The following is a 16,775-nucleotide window of genomic DNA, read 5'->3' on the forward strand; positions in this document are numbered from 1 at the left end:
GTTAACAATGACGTTTTGTTAGCTCAATGTAAGAATATACATGTATACAGTAATTAATATAATTTCATGAGTACAATTTAAATATAATTCACATACTACAGCTAATACACAAAGCAAACTTTAATGAAACGATAAGAATGAAAGTGTTATCGTGTGTTCTTTTAGTTGCGGCATTTCTTTGTAGAGTGACGGCTATCGGTTTCATTACACATTACATTAAAAAGTAAGAACTATTCAATAGATGGTAAAAATATACATGTACAAAGCAATATGTTTATAATAATTATGATCAATCAAGCTCAAAATTCTTAGAATATATAACTTCGGTATTTTAGAGCTGTTTGTGTCACTTTTGTTTACAAAAACTACATGCATATCACTATTAAAATGTTGTATTTAAATCGTTTACACCAGGTGAAAATTCAATTTAAAAAGAGTTTTATTAATTTTATATATACCAAGTAGCTAGTACTTGTGTAGTAAAATCATCACCAAATGCTCATTATTTTACTGTCTCGTGTCTCGAGTCTCGAATTTTTACAAGACAGTGTCTCGAGTCTCGTCTCGAGCTTAAAAAACCTGTCTCGTTCCACCTCTAGCGAAGCTCCATTGTCAGAGTAGCCGATTGAAATTCAGCTAGCAACTTGTCTGAAGTGGCCATAGAGGCTACATAGGCTTTGATGCTTTGTTCTTCCTCTTTCACCGTCTGCATCACACTTTTGAGTCCCCTATCGCCATCTTTCCTATCGAGATACAATCTAGTAGTATCAGATTTTGGATGGAGTGCTTCATGCATGGTCAGCAGTTTACGAGTTGCTATATTTGTTTCCTTGATGGCTTCCTCAGTCCACTTTATTATACCTATTGGATATCTTATTACTGGCAGTGCGTAGGTATTTATGGCCATGACTTGATTCCTGACATTGAGCAGGCTCCGTAGGACCTGCTGAAGGCGTTTGTATTCGGTAATGGCTTTGTCCCCATGGCATGATCCCCAAATACTTGTACCCTTCTTCTATATCTTTGATTGTACCATTTGGCATTCTTAGGCCATTTGTGACCATAGAATGGTCTTTCGTAAGAATTAGCCTTTCACATTTCTCAATACCGAAGGTCATTCCGATGTCCTTGCTGTATACCTGAGTGAGGTGTATTAGCAAATCAATGTCCCTTTCTTTGTTAGCGTACAGCTTGATGTATCCATGTAGAAGAGGTGGTTTATCTTGGTGCCACTGTTAAACTGGTACCCATATTGAGTCTTCTCCAGCATATTGCTTAGGGGGTTTAGGCATATGCAGAAGAGCAGCGGTAATAAAGAGTCACCTTGATAGATGCCTTGCTTAATTTTTACACTCGCCAGCTTTTTGCCATTAGCCTCCAGTTCCGTCTTCCATTTGGTCATTGACATCCTGATGAATGCCACAAGAGCAAGGTGAACTTTGTACATACTGAGGCACTTAATTGTCCAACTATGGGGAATTGAGTCATAGGTCTTTTTGTAGTCAATCCAAGCCATGGCAAGATTGGTATGCTTTCTCCTGCTGTCTTGACAGACCGTCCGATCCACCAGTAACTGATGTTTGGCTCCTCGGGTGTTGCGCCCAGTTTCTTTCTGAGCACTGGTCATATAGGTAGTGACTCATGTGCTCTTCCAGTTTGTCTGCAACTATTCCTGAAAGCAGTTTCCAGGTAGTGGGCAAGCACGTTATTGGTCGACAGTTTTTGGGAATCGGTCCCTGCTTTGGATCTTTCATCAGAAGTACAGTTCGTCCTTTGGTCAGCCATTCCGGATGGTCGCCTTCTTCTATTAGGCATTCCATCTGCTTAGCCATTCTAGTATGAAGTGATGTCAATTTCTTCAACCAGAAGGCTTGAATCATGTCATGGCCAGGTGCTCCCCAGTTCTTCATACTCTGCACTTGATGTCCACTTTGCTGATGGTGAGCCTTTGCTGAGCCACAGTGTGTTGGTGACTCTCTTTAAGCCTCTTCAGCCCATTTGCAGTGGTGTTATGAGTAGTCTCTTTCTCCCAGATGTCCTCCCAGAACTTTGAGGTGCTGGATCGGGGAGGATCTGACATTGGCCTCCGCAGTTCACCTTTGAACTGGGAATACACTCTAGATGGATTATTGATGAACAGTTTGTTCATTCTCTTGTTATCCCGCTCTTTGGTGTACCGCTTCAGTGTGCCGAGAGTGCTACTAACTGCTGTTTGGCAGATTTTAGAGCTCCTACTGTGGCTTCCCTTTCTGGACAATCCAAACTGTGGTTAGATCTCTCAGATCTCTCACTGAGCCTACTAACGTTTTTGCGCAAGAACTTGATTTTATTTTGTAGCCTCAGCTGCCAAGATGGAATGGCTTGAAGCCTTGTTGACAGTGGCTTAATACCCATCTCCTCCAAGACGACGGTTGCCGTACTGTAGATTAGGGCATTAGTCTCACTGATCGATCTAGTTGAGATCGACTCCAGTGCCAAGTTAATATCTTCTAACAGCTTCTTAGGTATGGCCTTGCTAGCTCTCCGTAGTGGTACCCTGCTTCCATAATCATTAGCAGCCGGCAACTTGTTGATGATATTTTCCGCAAGCTCGTTCATCCTTGGGTCAAGGTCAAAGTGCATGTCCTTTTCAGCTTATGAGTCAACACAAGATTGTGTATGTGTGACTGTGTGTGTTGATATGCACTCCTAGTTGGTCGAGGTTACTTGGGTAAACTGTTACCTAATTTCATCTACCTCTAGTTCCAATATGAGGTGCCGCTTGATTATGTTACTCCTCTGAGCTACAAGTTGCTTAGCGGTAATTCAGGGCGCATGTTTATCCCATGTAGCCTCACGTTTAAGGTTCACTCATAAAGTAGCACTGCATGAGGTTCATGTTATCAGTTTGAGTCCATTTCATCAGTTTTGAACCAGTAGCCCATTTTTCACTGCCTTGTCCTGGTTCAGATACTGGCAGTGCGGACCTTGTTTGACCTGGCGACGTCTGAGCCGGCATGGCTTTGGTTATTGCACTCATCATAGAGGTTGTAGACATACAAGCAAGGGTCTTGTCTAAGGACCACCAGAAGGGTGCAGTTGTTGGGGTTTGAACCTAGGACCTAATGATCACTGTCACGATACTTTATCCAACTGCACCATCTGTCCTATATATATATATACATATATATATAATCATCTAAATGATAATAAAGCTAATAAAGGACAGCGAGTATGGTATTGAATCTATAATTAGCTTGAAGAATAGTGTGTATCCAACTTCAAGCTGCTGTCGTTTGGAAGGATACAGACTATCCTCTCTGCATCCTCAAAACCTTTAGTAGCTTAAACTTGAAAGCGACATTCATCCTAATAAACGCTATTATTTAAACTACCGTAATTTTATAAATGTATTCATATAATATTAGGGGCGCGCACCACTATTCGTGGCTATGCTTATCGCTACATACTGTAGTTTGAATCACTGAATTATACTACCCCTGGAATGGCATGGGCCTATCTAAACCAACGAACTTCCGTGCAACAATTTGAGCGCCATCTTGATTACGGCTACATGGGCTTCCGGCTGTAATTAGTGAAATGGCGGATGACAGTTATCCCAAGAAAAAACTCATTTATCTGCTGGAAATCAGTGTTTTGCCATTAATTGCTACCACTACGACAACCCTGAAACACTGAGGGTTAATGATATATCATTTCGCAGGTGAGTTGAGCGTTTTATTCCTGCATTAGTAGCACTAGTACAGCAGTGGCTGTTTAGAAGAAGCTTGCTAGTAGTAGCTGTTTAGTAGCTTGCCAGCAGCTGGTTAGTAGCTTGCTAGCAGTTGGTTAGAAGCTTGTTGTAGCTGGTTAGTAGTTGCTTGCTAGCAACTGGTTAGTAGTAGCTTGCTAACAGCTGGTTAGTAGTAGCTTGTTAGTAGTAGCGGGTTGGTATCTTGCTAGTAGCTTTTAGTAGTAGCCGGTTATAAGCTTGCTAGTAGCTGGTTAGTAGTAGCTTGTTAGCAACTGGTTAGTAGTAGCTTGCAAATAGCTGGTTAGTAGCTTGCTTCTGTTACTACTCACAGCCAGCCTTTAGTGAGCCTTTACCTAATTTTTATTATTTTACACATCTCTATCATTGACTGTTTTTACTAGAATTAATTTGTACTGCTGGTTGATTCATCTTGGCTGGTGTTGGAGACAAAGTAGGTCAGTACTGGTGCTGCTAAATTCAAATAACAACAGTCACTGTTCTCATAGATCAGGAGTGCCAGTTACATGGAACAAACATTGTTAGTAACTGCAATCCTTATCATTATCACTAGAGCAAGTTTTTCTCAATAAAGTAAACCTCTGTTAGTTGATAAGAATGTTTTAAAACACAAAAAAACATCCTGAGCATCAAAGGTACATTTTTCTAAAAGGTTGAAAGTTGATCCTTCAGTTTTTTTTGTCAATAAATGTTTTCCCTAGTTATAACTGACTATAAGACCACAAATCCTAATCTGTATCTTTTTTTAATAATTTGATTACCTAGTTTTCTTATCATCAGGTTTCCGAGTAAAGAGAAAGAGCCAGAAAGATGGCATACTTGGTGGACTGTTTCCAGGCGGCAGGAGGTCCCCAGCAAAAATGCCACTCTATGTAGTGCCCACTTCAATGAGTCTACGATCAATAACACTGGTCAAATACAGTCAAATCTGGAGTTTTTCTTTAATGCTGTGCAGAGGTGTGGTATGTAGTACAGTGCTTGTTAATTCATCTCATACAAGTATAGCTGAAAACACACATATTATGCTTTGCAGTATGTGATTTCACCTGCTGGATATAGCTTTTCAGACCCCACGCTGCTTTCAAGCAAAATAGATCAAGTGGGCTAAATCAAGGATGATACAAAAAATGATATCACCAAGCTTCAAGATAATGGGCGCCAAAATCTAAATATAATCAATTCATATATTGCTAGACACCATGATAGTGCTAGACTATAAATCTATTTTCTTGGTATGTTTGATTGTAATGGGGACATTTTGGCTGATACCTTAACTGCCTAACAATTTTCTTTTAAAAATCGTTATTATTCAGTCCATATTTTAGCACCGTTCCCATTTTATTTCCAATTGCAACAAAAGATAACTGTTACTATTTTAGGAGGCTGGAACAACAACCCATCAGTAGAACAGTTGCAGCATATCTTTAGGCGCTTGGTTACAAGATTAAATTTGGTGTTACACCAGGAGCTACTGGTAATGTCAGATCTATGAATGACACTGCATTGTTACAAGCTTCTACTACCTATCTGCCACCAACTGTTGGTAGTGAGGATTATGTTGAAGATATTATTGACAGACAAACTATGCTTCCCGAAGGAATGCTAAACATTACACCACATCCTGTTCTTGGTAACATTGCTGTATATTTATCCGGTTGGCTTGTCAGAAAACTGCTTAAAAAGTTGCGTTGTGAGCCATGTAGACTCTCCCTAATTCAGTCTAAGGAAGTTAGCAAGTATGATGATATTCATGTTCTGTTAAGAGTTAAGAACAACGGCAGCTTGATTTCTCCTTCTGATGGTGTTGTAACAACTATCCTTTGCACCGAAAAGTATCTGAAAGCAGCTACATCAGCAAATCAATGTTTGAAATATCTCAAGATTCTGAAGTGTGTAAAAAAAGAGATTGCCCGCTATGATATATTTGAATTAAACCAACATTGTACTGGCACTTCTGTAGTAATTGATAATCATCACTTTTCACTACTAGCTTTAGTGGTTGAAACATATTTTGATTTAAGACAGCACCACTTTGCCAACTGTAGAAACCTAGATTTACATAAAGTGAGCATCAGACATAATGCTACAAAAAACATATTATTTAGAGGACAGTGAACTGTTATGTCGCTGTGACATAAATTGTCTATAGCCGGTTTAAGCTATTATTTATTTGTAAAACTTCTTTATATATATATCCATACAAATTGTACAGTTTGCAGGCATATAGTAGATTAATCTATTATATAATTTATATATACTATAATGCTATTAGACGTTATATTAGGATCATCAAAGCATCTGGCTCATTAATTTTTTATGCATAGATCATTTATTTTTTAAATCACAAATAAATTTTGTGGTCAAGAATACTGCAGTTAAAATTTATAGTTTGCTTTTTGGTCTATATCAACAAATAACACATATAAATATAACACAAATCTAGATATTTTGAGTGTTGGAACCTACTGGCGCAATAGCTAAAGCTAATCTAGGCTCGAGGCCAATCCAACCACTTTTCGAACAAAGCAATGTAGGTTGCAAGATTTTAGTCAATTTTAATCATGCCAATAGCCGTCTACAACAAAAACTTATAGCCTAGAATCTGTAAATCTTTAGCTAGCTTGACTTTGATATATAGGTTGAATGATTATGTAGATCTTTATCTTGACTTTGATATATAGGTTGGTTAAGATTGGAGATGGATAAAGGCGCCCACAAGCTCATTGAGATTAAATGTTGTACAATGTTGCTAGGTTACTATAAAAAAGAGCGTGATTATGTAGCATGGACCAAGATGGCGCTCAAATTGTTACGCAGATAAATTACCTTGGCCATTACAAGGGTAGTATAATTCAGTGGTTTAATAATCCAAAATTTCAAAATATATGTTGAGTAGGCCTCGGCAATTAGATATTATATTATGATATATAAATGATTACGTATATGATTATCTACTATATAAACGGCAATCGTTGTGTATCTGTCTCCCATCTGTCTGTCCGCTTTATAGAGTACCGTACTTTTCCGACTATTAGCCGCTACTTTTATATAAGGGCGTGTCTATTCTGTGGTTTTTTCACCGCTAGGGCGCATTAACGGGAATCTCCGGTTAGTACACGCCTCTATTATAATACGTAACCTGCTATTCATCGTGGGATGGACGATAAATACTGATATGCTAATAGTATGAGTTGTCTTCTCGATATATTGAATCACAGATAACTCCCAAATATGAGCAGTATAATCGTACGAATTTCGGTCGTACGAAGCGAACTGAATTAATATGTGTAGTAGCGGTAAATAAATTATAGAGTTTATAAATTAATAAACTCTCTTTTTCCATTCGGTCGAACGAAGCCAACCGAATTAATATGAGTACTAATTATCGTAATTTCGTAATATGGACTATTAGCCGCTACTTTTCTCTGACGATTTGAGCCAAACAGCTTATATAAAAGTGTGGCGATTCTGTTGTTTTTCTTTCACCATCTACCGTAAATCAAGCTTGAAACCTTGACATTGCCTGGCCTAGTTATAATGAACGTAGATATAAAAACATACGTACAGTAGTAATCAATAATCTGCAATGTTATTTGATGTCAATGACATGAATGCAGTTGCGGGTGCTAAACGATTTCGTCCCATAAATCGCTTAGACTCGTATAGAGAGTCTTGATTTTTTCACTATCCTGTGTATTTTCCTATTTATGGTTTAGAAATAACTGTGAACAATGCCCCGAATAGATAATGATGTAAAACTAGATTTTCGTGACGTACTATTTCGTCCAAAAAGAAGTACGTTAAAAAGCAGAGCTGATGTAAGTTCAATTATCTTCACCGGTTATTTAATTGTGTACTCCTGGGACGTCTGCAATGTTAACCGAGCTTGTAGCGCAAGAAGTTGTTCAATGTGGACGATTGCTCGTGCTTTGTGTCCCGTATTAACATTGTTATTTTTATGTTTTCATTGATATCATAAGAGATATCAGGGATCAGTCAGTAATCAAGTGAATCAATATTTTTTCGTTTGATTAAATAGTGGGCTATAATGACAAATATTTTATTACCTATTCGTTTTAGTAAACTTAATCATTAATCTCGCTGACCATATGAACAATTATGTTTTAGGCAAAAACTAATAAACTTCAGTGCGCTTAATAAATCACTGTTACAAGTTCAGACAGCACCACCCAAATTCGGGTCATAGTTACTAGTGTAACTTCGTTACAGAGGTAATATTTAAAGCATACAATAGTAACGTATAGCAAATCTAACGTAATTAAAGCAATACGTTACGGCAAACTATGGAGCAGTCACATAAAATTGTGAAATGCAAGGTAACCCGAATATAAAAGCAGGTTGTGAAGGGATGGGTCAGTTGGCACTTTTTTGTAACCTTTTTATCCTCAAAAATTTCAGAAATTTGAGTTATTATTACAATAGTTTTTTTCTTCACGCTCATAATCATTTCAAACAATACTCAGTAACTCAAATCTTAAAAGTAATATGGTGATCAATATGATTTTGGCAATTTGAACAATATGCAAATGTATCTTGAAGTCTGTGCAATTGCTCAGTTTCTCTTCATAGAGAGACCTTTGTTTTAACCTATTGCTTTTATTATGGTTACGATCCCATATTGTAATACAATTAATGCTTCAACTGTCTTTTTTGCTGTTGCCGTTCCATTTGTTGAGCCTATCTTCGTTATAGCCTACTGCTCCTGAATTTTTTGCATACAAATTTTAAGATGACAAATAGTTGTTCATGGGATTTCAATACAGCATTGACTTCCACCTATAACTAGTAATCACTTAGTATGAACACATTAAGTCATACTAAGTTTTGAATAAAATAAGTAAAAAAACTAGAAGATCTCATTAAGAAATGACATGAATCTATACCATCCGCCCATCTGACCACTGCTATTCAGAAAAGTGTATATTTTTCGGAATAGCAGTAGTCAGATAAATTTGGATGAATAAAATACAATAGCTTTATTGTATTTGTTTCACCTGAATTAGATTGATTGCAATATTTGGTTATTTTACAATAAAAATTTTGATTCTCATTAATAAAGCTTGATCTATTGTGAAGTATTTAAAATAATCAAAGCCAGGGATGTTTTATGAGTAAACAAATTTTACATACATTGGAATTGTACTCATCGCCGACCTAAAATTGTCATTAATATGTTGAACACACACATTTCAGGCTCTTGTTGAACTTTTGCCTCATTAGTAATCGAACCGTTCTGCTTGAGTAATAGCAGTCCTCAATCTAACTGATATAGTATACACTGTACTTTTCTTTTAGCCTATGACTGCAAGGTATGTACGGTCCATGTAAAGTATGTGTACTAACAAATTTTACTACTATTTTACTACATTTTTCTACTATTTTATTCTACTACTATTTTTCTACTATTTTACTACATCTATACTACCCTTTATTGGCTCTCTAGGAGTACCTCTACAGCAGCTGCTTTCGTACTCCTATATATTCACGCACGCCTGCTTTATTGCGGCTGCTTTTCTTGCTCCATTCAACAAGCTTATACTATCAGTAGAGTGAGCAGACGTTTAAGGATAACAAATTCTGTTTTATGTAGTCTCACAAAATATTTTGTCTACTTAGGTTTATAACTGATTGCAGGTTGATCTCAATTGTCAAATAACATTTAGAAATTCTAAAAAAGTCTACAATGGAGTTCCGATTGTTGCCGCCAATATGGATAGTACAGGGACATTCGAGATGGCAAAGACCTTGTCTCAGGTGATCCGCAATAACTCAATACTGAATTATTTACGTCGGAAAAGAATGGGTTGCCGACTAGCATCATCATTTTCATCTTGGAACAGGATTTTGGCTCAATATAACAGGATTTTGAGTTTTTTGCACTCGAGGTTGGATTCCACAATGAAAGCATTCATCTTAGCAAATGTGTATCATGCAATCTATCATTTACCCCACAATTCCTCTGAGTATTAAGGTGTGCATCTGCTATTGAATCTGCTATTATTGTTGCCATTTGTATCGTGGCGAATTTCGGTTGTCACAAACGATCTCAAGTTTTAAAACCTCAAATTTAGTCAAATATCTCAACAATCTGAACAAGCAATAAACTTATTTTTACATTTTTTGCATTTTTTATAAAAATACAAAAAGTAATTTCCTTGAAACTTTTATTAATGTATGTATGAGTACCAATATTGTTTATTTTGAAAAGATCTGTTGCTATAATAAAGCTATATACTTATAAATTTAATTGTATAAAATTGGCCAATTAGAATGCAGAACTTAATTTTTATTTTTCAACCTTTGTATACTAGCAGAAAAGTGCTTGTAGTCATGACTAGGTAACATTTGCTATAATAATTTAATATGGGAAAAAAACATACTGTTAGCCTAAAACTATGGCAACAGATGAGTCAAGCCAAATAATAACAGGAACAAACCTATAATTCTAACCAAAACATGTCAATCATTTTAATAAACTGCTTATAAAACTGTTTTTGTATTCTGGTCCAGATAAACCTACAGGGAGTACATTTTTTAACAAGTCAGCAAAAACGGATTTGCGAATTGCACCGTTTTTACAAAGAATGTTTAGTTTTGAGTAAGTTTAACTATGATAAGTCTTAGTAAATGAAATAAGTTGATCCTGAGGTTGGAAGCAGTTGAGTGTCAGGTCTATCACTTAACTAAGATACAAAACAGACAAACCTTGGATAAAATTGCTATTGTATCCTGCTAATTTTTACACGAGTTATTGCTTAGTAAACTTAATCTGCTACTCATTGATAGCACTGCTGGCCCTGGTAACTATCATTATTTCATTTAGAGTTGTCTTCCCTAGCCATGCCATAGAGTAGCCGCTGTAACTTTCTCTTTCTTTATATATCAGGCTGTAATATCTGGTTGATTTACAGTTCAGCCTTTTTACCACAATCCACAAGCACTATACAGTTGAGGAATGGGTGGCTTTCTGTAAAGCAAATCCCGAGGCCGTTAAGGTATGTAAGCTACTTTTGGTTATGGTATACAGACCTCGTCATTCTTGAAGGTCTAATAAAGAGTTGGACTCAACAGCTCTGACATTGTTTCTCAGTGCTCAGCATATCTACTGCCTATCTTTTTGGTTCGGCTTCTAGTTGCTGATTTTTTTGCTACAGAATAGAAAGATTGAACTCTCATGCTGATCATTAAGTACAAACAGGAGTCAGCGGTCAGTAATTTCAATTGTGGTGTAAGGAGAACATCATCTGTTTTTACTAATCTCACAGCTCACTTATAATTTTAGCTAGCACAGACATTTTGTTTCTACAAGTGGAACCACAGTTCTCGAACACCGTCCATTCCAGAAGGTTGTTCGAAAACCAAGTTGTTCGAGATCCGAAACAAGTTTTCCCATTAGAAATAATGTATGTAAATTTTAATCCGTTCAAAGTCGATTTAACAACTTTTGTAAAGTCTTTTTTAATATTTTCCACCATAAACTGTACTGTATACTGCAAACTATAAATAAAAACTGGTAGATATACTGTAGATCGTGTTTAATTTTGATAAAAGGTTTTCTATCTATGATGATGAAAAAAGAAAACAAAAAGTAAACATTTCGTATGCTTTGCTCTTAAAACATCGAAAACATTAAAGATTACGATATAATACCAAAAATCGCAGAAAGTGATAATGAAACAGCAAAAAAATGCAACAGATCAGTTAAATCAAATTCGTGTGAAAAAGAAAGTAGAAACAGCAATGGCAAGTTTACTTCACATTTTTGAAGAAGAATCCTCCTCCAAAGCAATTTAGGGTAACTCGACTGGAGGAGTTGTGTCCCTAGAAAATCTTTTTTGTAGAAGCGACGTCCTTCCAGATGGCTCCTTTTTTTGGTAAAAAATTTATGACGCGAAACTTCTCCCTTTGTTTGATAACCTCCCGAAAGTGACTCATTACAAAGTATAAACATGCTGTTTCCGGAGCTGTTCCGAACGTTTAGTTCAAATGCGCATGCTTCAGTTTGGTCGAGAACCAAATTTATGGTCGAGATCCGAGACGAACGAATTTCAGATTTTTGGTCGAAAACCAAGTTGGTCGAGAACCGAAGCATTCGAGAACCAAGGTTCCACTGTGCTAACTGTATGCGTCTATGAAACTTCACTTGTTTCAGTAGTCACGTTGTTTCTAGCTTGTGAGAAAGATGTTTGCACCTTTGACTAGCACTGCTACTGCAACTCCATTCAATAAGTACTAATTTGTTCATGGTTTCTACTAAAAACCATTTACAAGTATCCACATCATGGAATTATTTGTTAGTGGAAAATTAGCTTTTGAGTCTTATAATATTTTTGAACCAATAAGATGGTGGACTGTGTCTAATCCCTCATACATTTTCTCATGAAACTTTAACAAGTTCATGGAGCTCATCAGGTGTTCAATCAACATGATTCCATTTTTTTAAAGTAGACTTGCAACAAAATTCACATTAGGCCTGCAAATTTTTGGTATCAAAAAGCTCACCATGTTTTACTCTACTGTGTTGTAAGAGCAAAATATGTGGATATGTGATTACAAGCTCAAAAATGAACAGTTAATCGCAGCCATCGCGAAAAGGTCGTAGGTTGTAATCTTGCTCCAAAATGGCTCAAATGGGACTTAATTGAACATGATGTGATTCTGTTTACACTTTCATGCAACCTCATTCGTCGAATTATTTTCACAAATATATTTCACGCATTCAATAAAACCATGTCTATTGTTCTCACGCTTCTATTTCATCATCATTGTAATGCTGTCACGTTGAGCACTAATATCTCAAAACCTACCGTAAAAATTGGTTTAATTTTTTAATCTTAGCTCGAAGGAGTGCATATCATCCTCTGATAAACATGACAAACCTGTTAGTAACTTGTGATAGTCAAAAAATGCTGCAGAAATTGTTCGCGCTATTTGGCAGGAAGTATGGGTCACATGATCAGATCACTACTAGATGATTGGACCAAGCTGAAACAAAACTGTAAGGTGGCGAGCATCTACATGTATATTTGATAAGGGTTGTCCGGTAGAACCCGAAGTGTTTGTCATAAACTGGTGTTACGAGACGTTTTATATTGATCCTTTTATTTCACATAATAACATCCCCTGTCAAAACAATAACCACATCAAGTTGAGTATGTCATCAAAATAAAGGGATTCCGACCTACGGTGTTTTCATAATGGCTGCGATTAACTGTTCGTTTTTTAGCTTTTAGAAGCTTGTAACCACATTTACGCATACTTTGCACCTACAACACAGCAGAGTAAGACATGGTGAACCTTTTGATACCAAATAATTGTAAAGTGAATTTTGTTGCGAGTCAGCTTTTAATAAGAGTTATTCAAAGCTACAATAGGTGTAGAAAATATAAGTGATTGATATTGGTGATACGTAGTAACGCTGCAAATGTACTGTTACTATCATCAGAGTCTTCTGAAAGTCAGCCTATAACTATTAGTGATCATTTTGCAGCATATAGCTGTTAGCTCGGGCACCGGAGAGGGGGATCTGGCAAAGCTGAAACAAATACTCGGGGCTATTCCTGAAATAGAGTTCATCTGCCTCGATGTTGCCAACGGTTACTCGGAGCATTTTGTGGAGTTTGTCAAGCGAGTGAGAGACCAGTTTGCGGAGCACACCATTATGGTGAGCTGACGTTTTTGTGTCTTCTATAATTGTAGCGTTTTCTTCATAGACATCACCATTGCTGATATTGCCGAGTGACTCATAGGCCCTATGATATGGTTGGTAGACTTTCAAAGCTTGGCTAGCCACAACTTATCTCCTAATAGGCATATATTGGAGTGTCAGGTCACTCAACATTCTTATATATTATCGCTCAGAGGAGCTGGGGTAGATATCTGTTATTAGTAACATTCAGACACAACTTTTATGGTATGAGAAAGGCGCAGTGTCTATGCACTTGTACATGCAATCTCAGTTGATAATATTTGTGTCAGCACATCCTTTTCTTTGATACCAATTCTTATACTAGTGTATGTCACACGCGTTAAACATGAGGCATACCAGTTATTAAACTCATCCATGTCACATACACAAAACACGAGGCATGCCAATGCTTATACTCATTCATGTCACACGCATGGAACATGAGGCATGCCGATTCTTATACTTATTCATGTTATGTATGTGTATCGCCAGTCATACTGAACATAAAATCACAGTAGTTTTGTAAAATGAATTGTCATGAGTTTGCCAGGCTCAATGGTTCACTGAACTAATTTTGAATGGTTAAAAATCTTATGAGATGAGATCTATTCCTGTTGAAGTTATATGCTCATATTCATCTGCCTGTTGATATCCATTTAAACACAATGTTGATCCATAGGCTGGAAATGTGGTAACTGGGGAAATGGTGGAGGAACTGATATTATCAGGAGCTGACATTATTAAAGTAGGCATTGGTCCAGGAAGTGTCTGCACCACAAGGAAGAAAACAGGAGTTGGCTACCCTCAGCTCAGCGCTGTTATCGAGTGTGCAGAGGCAGCGCATGGTCTAGGTGGCCACATAATGTCGGTGAGTTATTATAATGTCAGTGAGTTACATGCTAACAAAACTTAGCTGTTGTACGTATGTAGGTATTTTATAGTAGTTCAGCTATATACAATATCCACATCGTGATGAAAATCGTTGAGCTGATATCAACTAATAGCATGTACATGTAATTAGATTTGGTATGTTTTTCTTTTATTCAAAAAGTTATTTCAACTGTTAGGGAGCTAAGTAGCTGCGTGAATGACGGAACCACTGAAAATCCATCAACATTTTTATCTGATATTCTATATAAAAAACACAAAGTTTATCTGCTCGCTTATAGAAGTGAAACTGCAGATGTTTAGGTAAAAGCAAACATAAGGATATCATATAAAATTTCTGGGAAAGCTAATTATGCTATTTTGATCCGAGTCCTCTTTGGGGGTCTACTGGTCCATTTTGGTACCTTCATGTACTGTAACCTTTAACGATGAATTACGGTATATTCTTATGAGAATATTTGATCCAACATATGATGGTTTTGACATACATACTACATGTAGGTCTCAGTGCTAATATGTAGAGGTTTAGTTGTGAAACAGCGGCTAACTGTAGCATGGCTATTACGTATATAATTCTTAATTCCCACAAGACAGTGTTTTATAAGCTAGCTGGAAATGGCAACTTACACTTTTTTGTCGTAGTATTATAGTGTGAAAGAAAATTAACATTGCGTTGTAATCTACTTTACTAGCTCTAATCTACTACTAGCTGGCTTTGTACGTAGCTGAGCTGCATATAACATAATAGCCAATAATTTTATGATTTGCTTTCTGATGAAGTAACAGTTACAATTTACCTCATTTTACCCATAAGTAATATATCTAGTAATATATCTAAATACAAAACTGGAAATATGAATTGAAGTAGTATTAAGCATCCCTTGTGCTCGGTATAACAATCACGGTTGTTAAGTTATTCTGTGCTGGCAGGATGGAGGATGTACTTGTCCGGGAGATGTGTCAAAGGCATTTGGGGCTGGAGCAGACTTTGTCATGCTGGGAGGGATGCTTGCCGGTCACACCGAGTCGGGGGGAGATCTCATTGAACAGAATGGAAAGAAATTCAAACTTTTCTATGGAATGAGCTCCTCTACAGCCATGAAGAAGCATGTTGGTGAGAATGCATATCCAATCTACTGTTGCAGTTTACTCTATGAAAGACACTGACCTAATGTACTCTACGTGTATGGAGCTGTTGAGTTATACATTAAGCATCTCAAAGAGCTGCTATGCTAGACATATTTTGCTGGTGATGCCTCTAGACTGTAGCAGATTACGGAGTCTTCTAGTTGCTTGATATGACAATATTGTTGCAGACAAGCCTAGTGATTGTTCGGCGAGCTTTCTTGTCATCAACTTACCACATTCAGAGCTCATCAGCCTTAATCCACTTAATCCCTTACCATGTATAATTCTGAAAATGTAATTGAAAGTTTATTGTGAAGGAACAACAGCATGAATGCCTCTTTTTTAAACTGCAACACCACTTTTTCATGGAAAACTTTTTTATCATCTTACTAATGAGCTCAGTAGTTATGATCTTAACATCGAGCTCAGGAATAAGATGTATAATTTTTATACTCCAACGAATGGCAATCATCTAGTTAGCTGCTATATCAAAGACAATAATCGTGTATTCTCTGATTGTGTTGGAACATCTACCTATAGTAAATCATTACAAGCACAGCAACACTCAGAGGTCTACTCTGTACATGTCCTACAAATACCACATGTTATGATCTACTCCTAGATGCTTGGAGATCAATGTATTTTGTCTGTTAGGTGCTGTAGCTGAGTACAGAGCATCTGAAGGTAAAACGGTTCAAATTGCCTACAGAGGAGATGTGGCTGATACTGTTAGGGACATACTAGGAGGTGTTCGTTCAACCTGCACATATGTTGGTGCAAGCAAACTTGGTGAGCTCTCTGGCAGGACTACGTTCATCAGAGTCAACCAACAAATCAATGATGTCTACTCCGCCTTCAACGTAGGAAACTAGGTTTTTACCAATCAATGGACACGTGTTTGAATTAGTCTTTAGTGCTAATCAATATATAACTACTGATTTACTGCATGCTCAGAAATTACACCATCAAGTATGAATTTTAAGCATAGCAATGGGCCAGTACTGTTTGAACCTTGTTTGGTACTACCATGTTTTACCTTGTGTGCTCTCGTGATTGTCTTCTGTGTGGCAACGATGCTGCTTGGTTTTTTCATCCATCTTGTATCGACAATCCACCTCTTTAAATTCTATCTGGAGATCTATTGATTTTAGTTTGTAGAACTTTTTAAAGATATTTTTGTTTGGTGCTATCTTTGGTCCCTGACTTCTAAAATGTTGTTTCAGTTTCTAATGCACGATTGTTATCTTTTATTCTTGGGCTGTTCTGTTCAAACTGCACAATATAGTCAACAAAATGATA

The 16,775-nt window shown here is 36.9% G+C and overlaps 1 protein-coding gene across 1 annotated transcript; it reads left to right on the forward strand.

Annotated features, from left to right (window-relative positions):
- The first annotated feature begins 7,365 nt into the window (after positions 1 to 7,365).
- Positions 7,366 to 16,775, forward strand: LOC137394466 (GMP reductase 2-like). Its single transcript, XM_068081190.1, has 7 exons — positions 7,366 to 7,569; positions 9,407 to 9,526; positions 10,684 to 10,767; positions 13,263 to 13,436; positions 14,140 to 14,328; positions 15,279 to 15,462; positions 16,131 to 16,775. Exons 1-7 carry the CDS (start codon positions 7,483 to 7,485, stop codon positions 16,346 to 16,348), a joined length of 1,056 nt encoding a protein of 351 aa, XP_067937291.1. The 5' UTR covers positions 7,366 to 7,482; the 3' UTR covers positions 16,349 to 16,775.

The sequence above is a fragment of the Watersipora subatra genome, chromosome 4, assembly GCF_963576615.1.
Source record: "Watersipora subatra chromosome 4, tzWatSuba1.1, whole genome shotgun sequence".
In the NCBI taxonomy this organism is placed as follows: Eukaryota; Metazoa; Bryozoa; class Gymnolaemata; order Cheilostomatida; family Watersiporidae; genus Watersipora; species Watersipora subatra.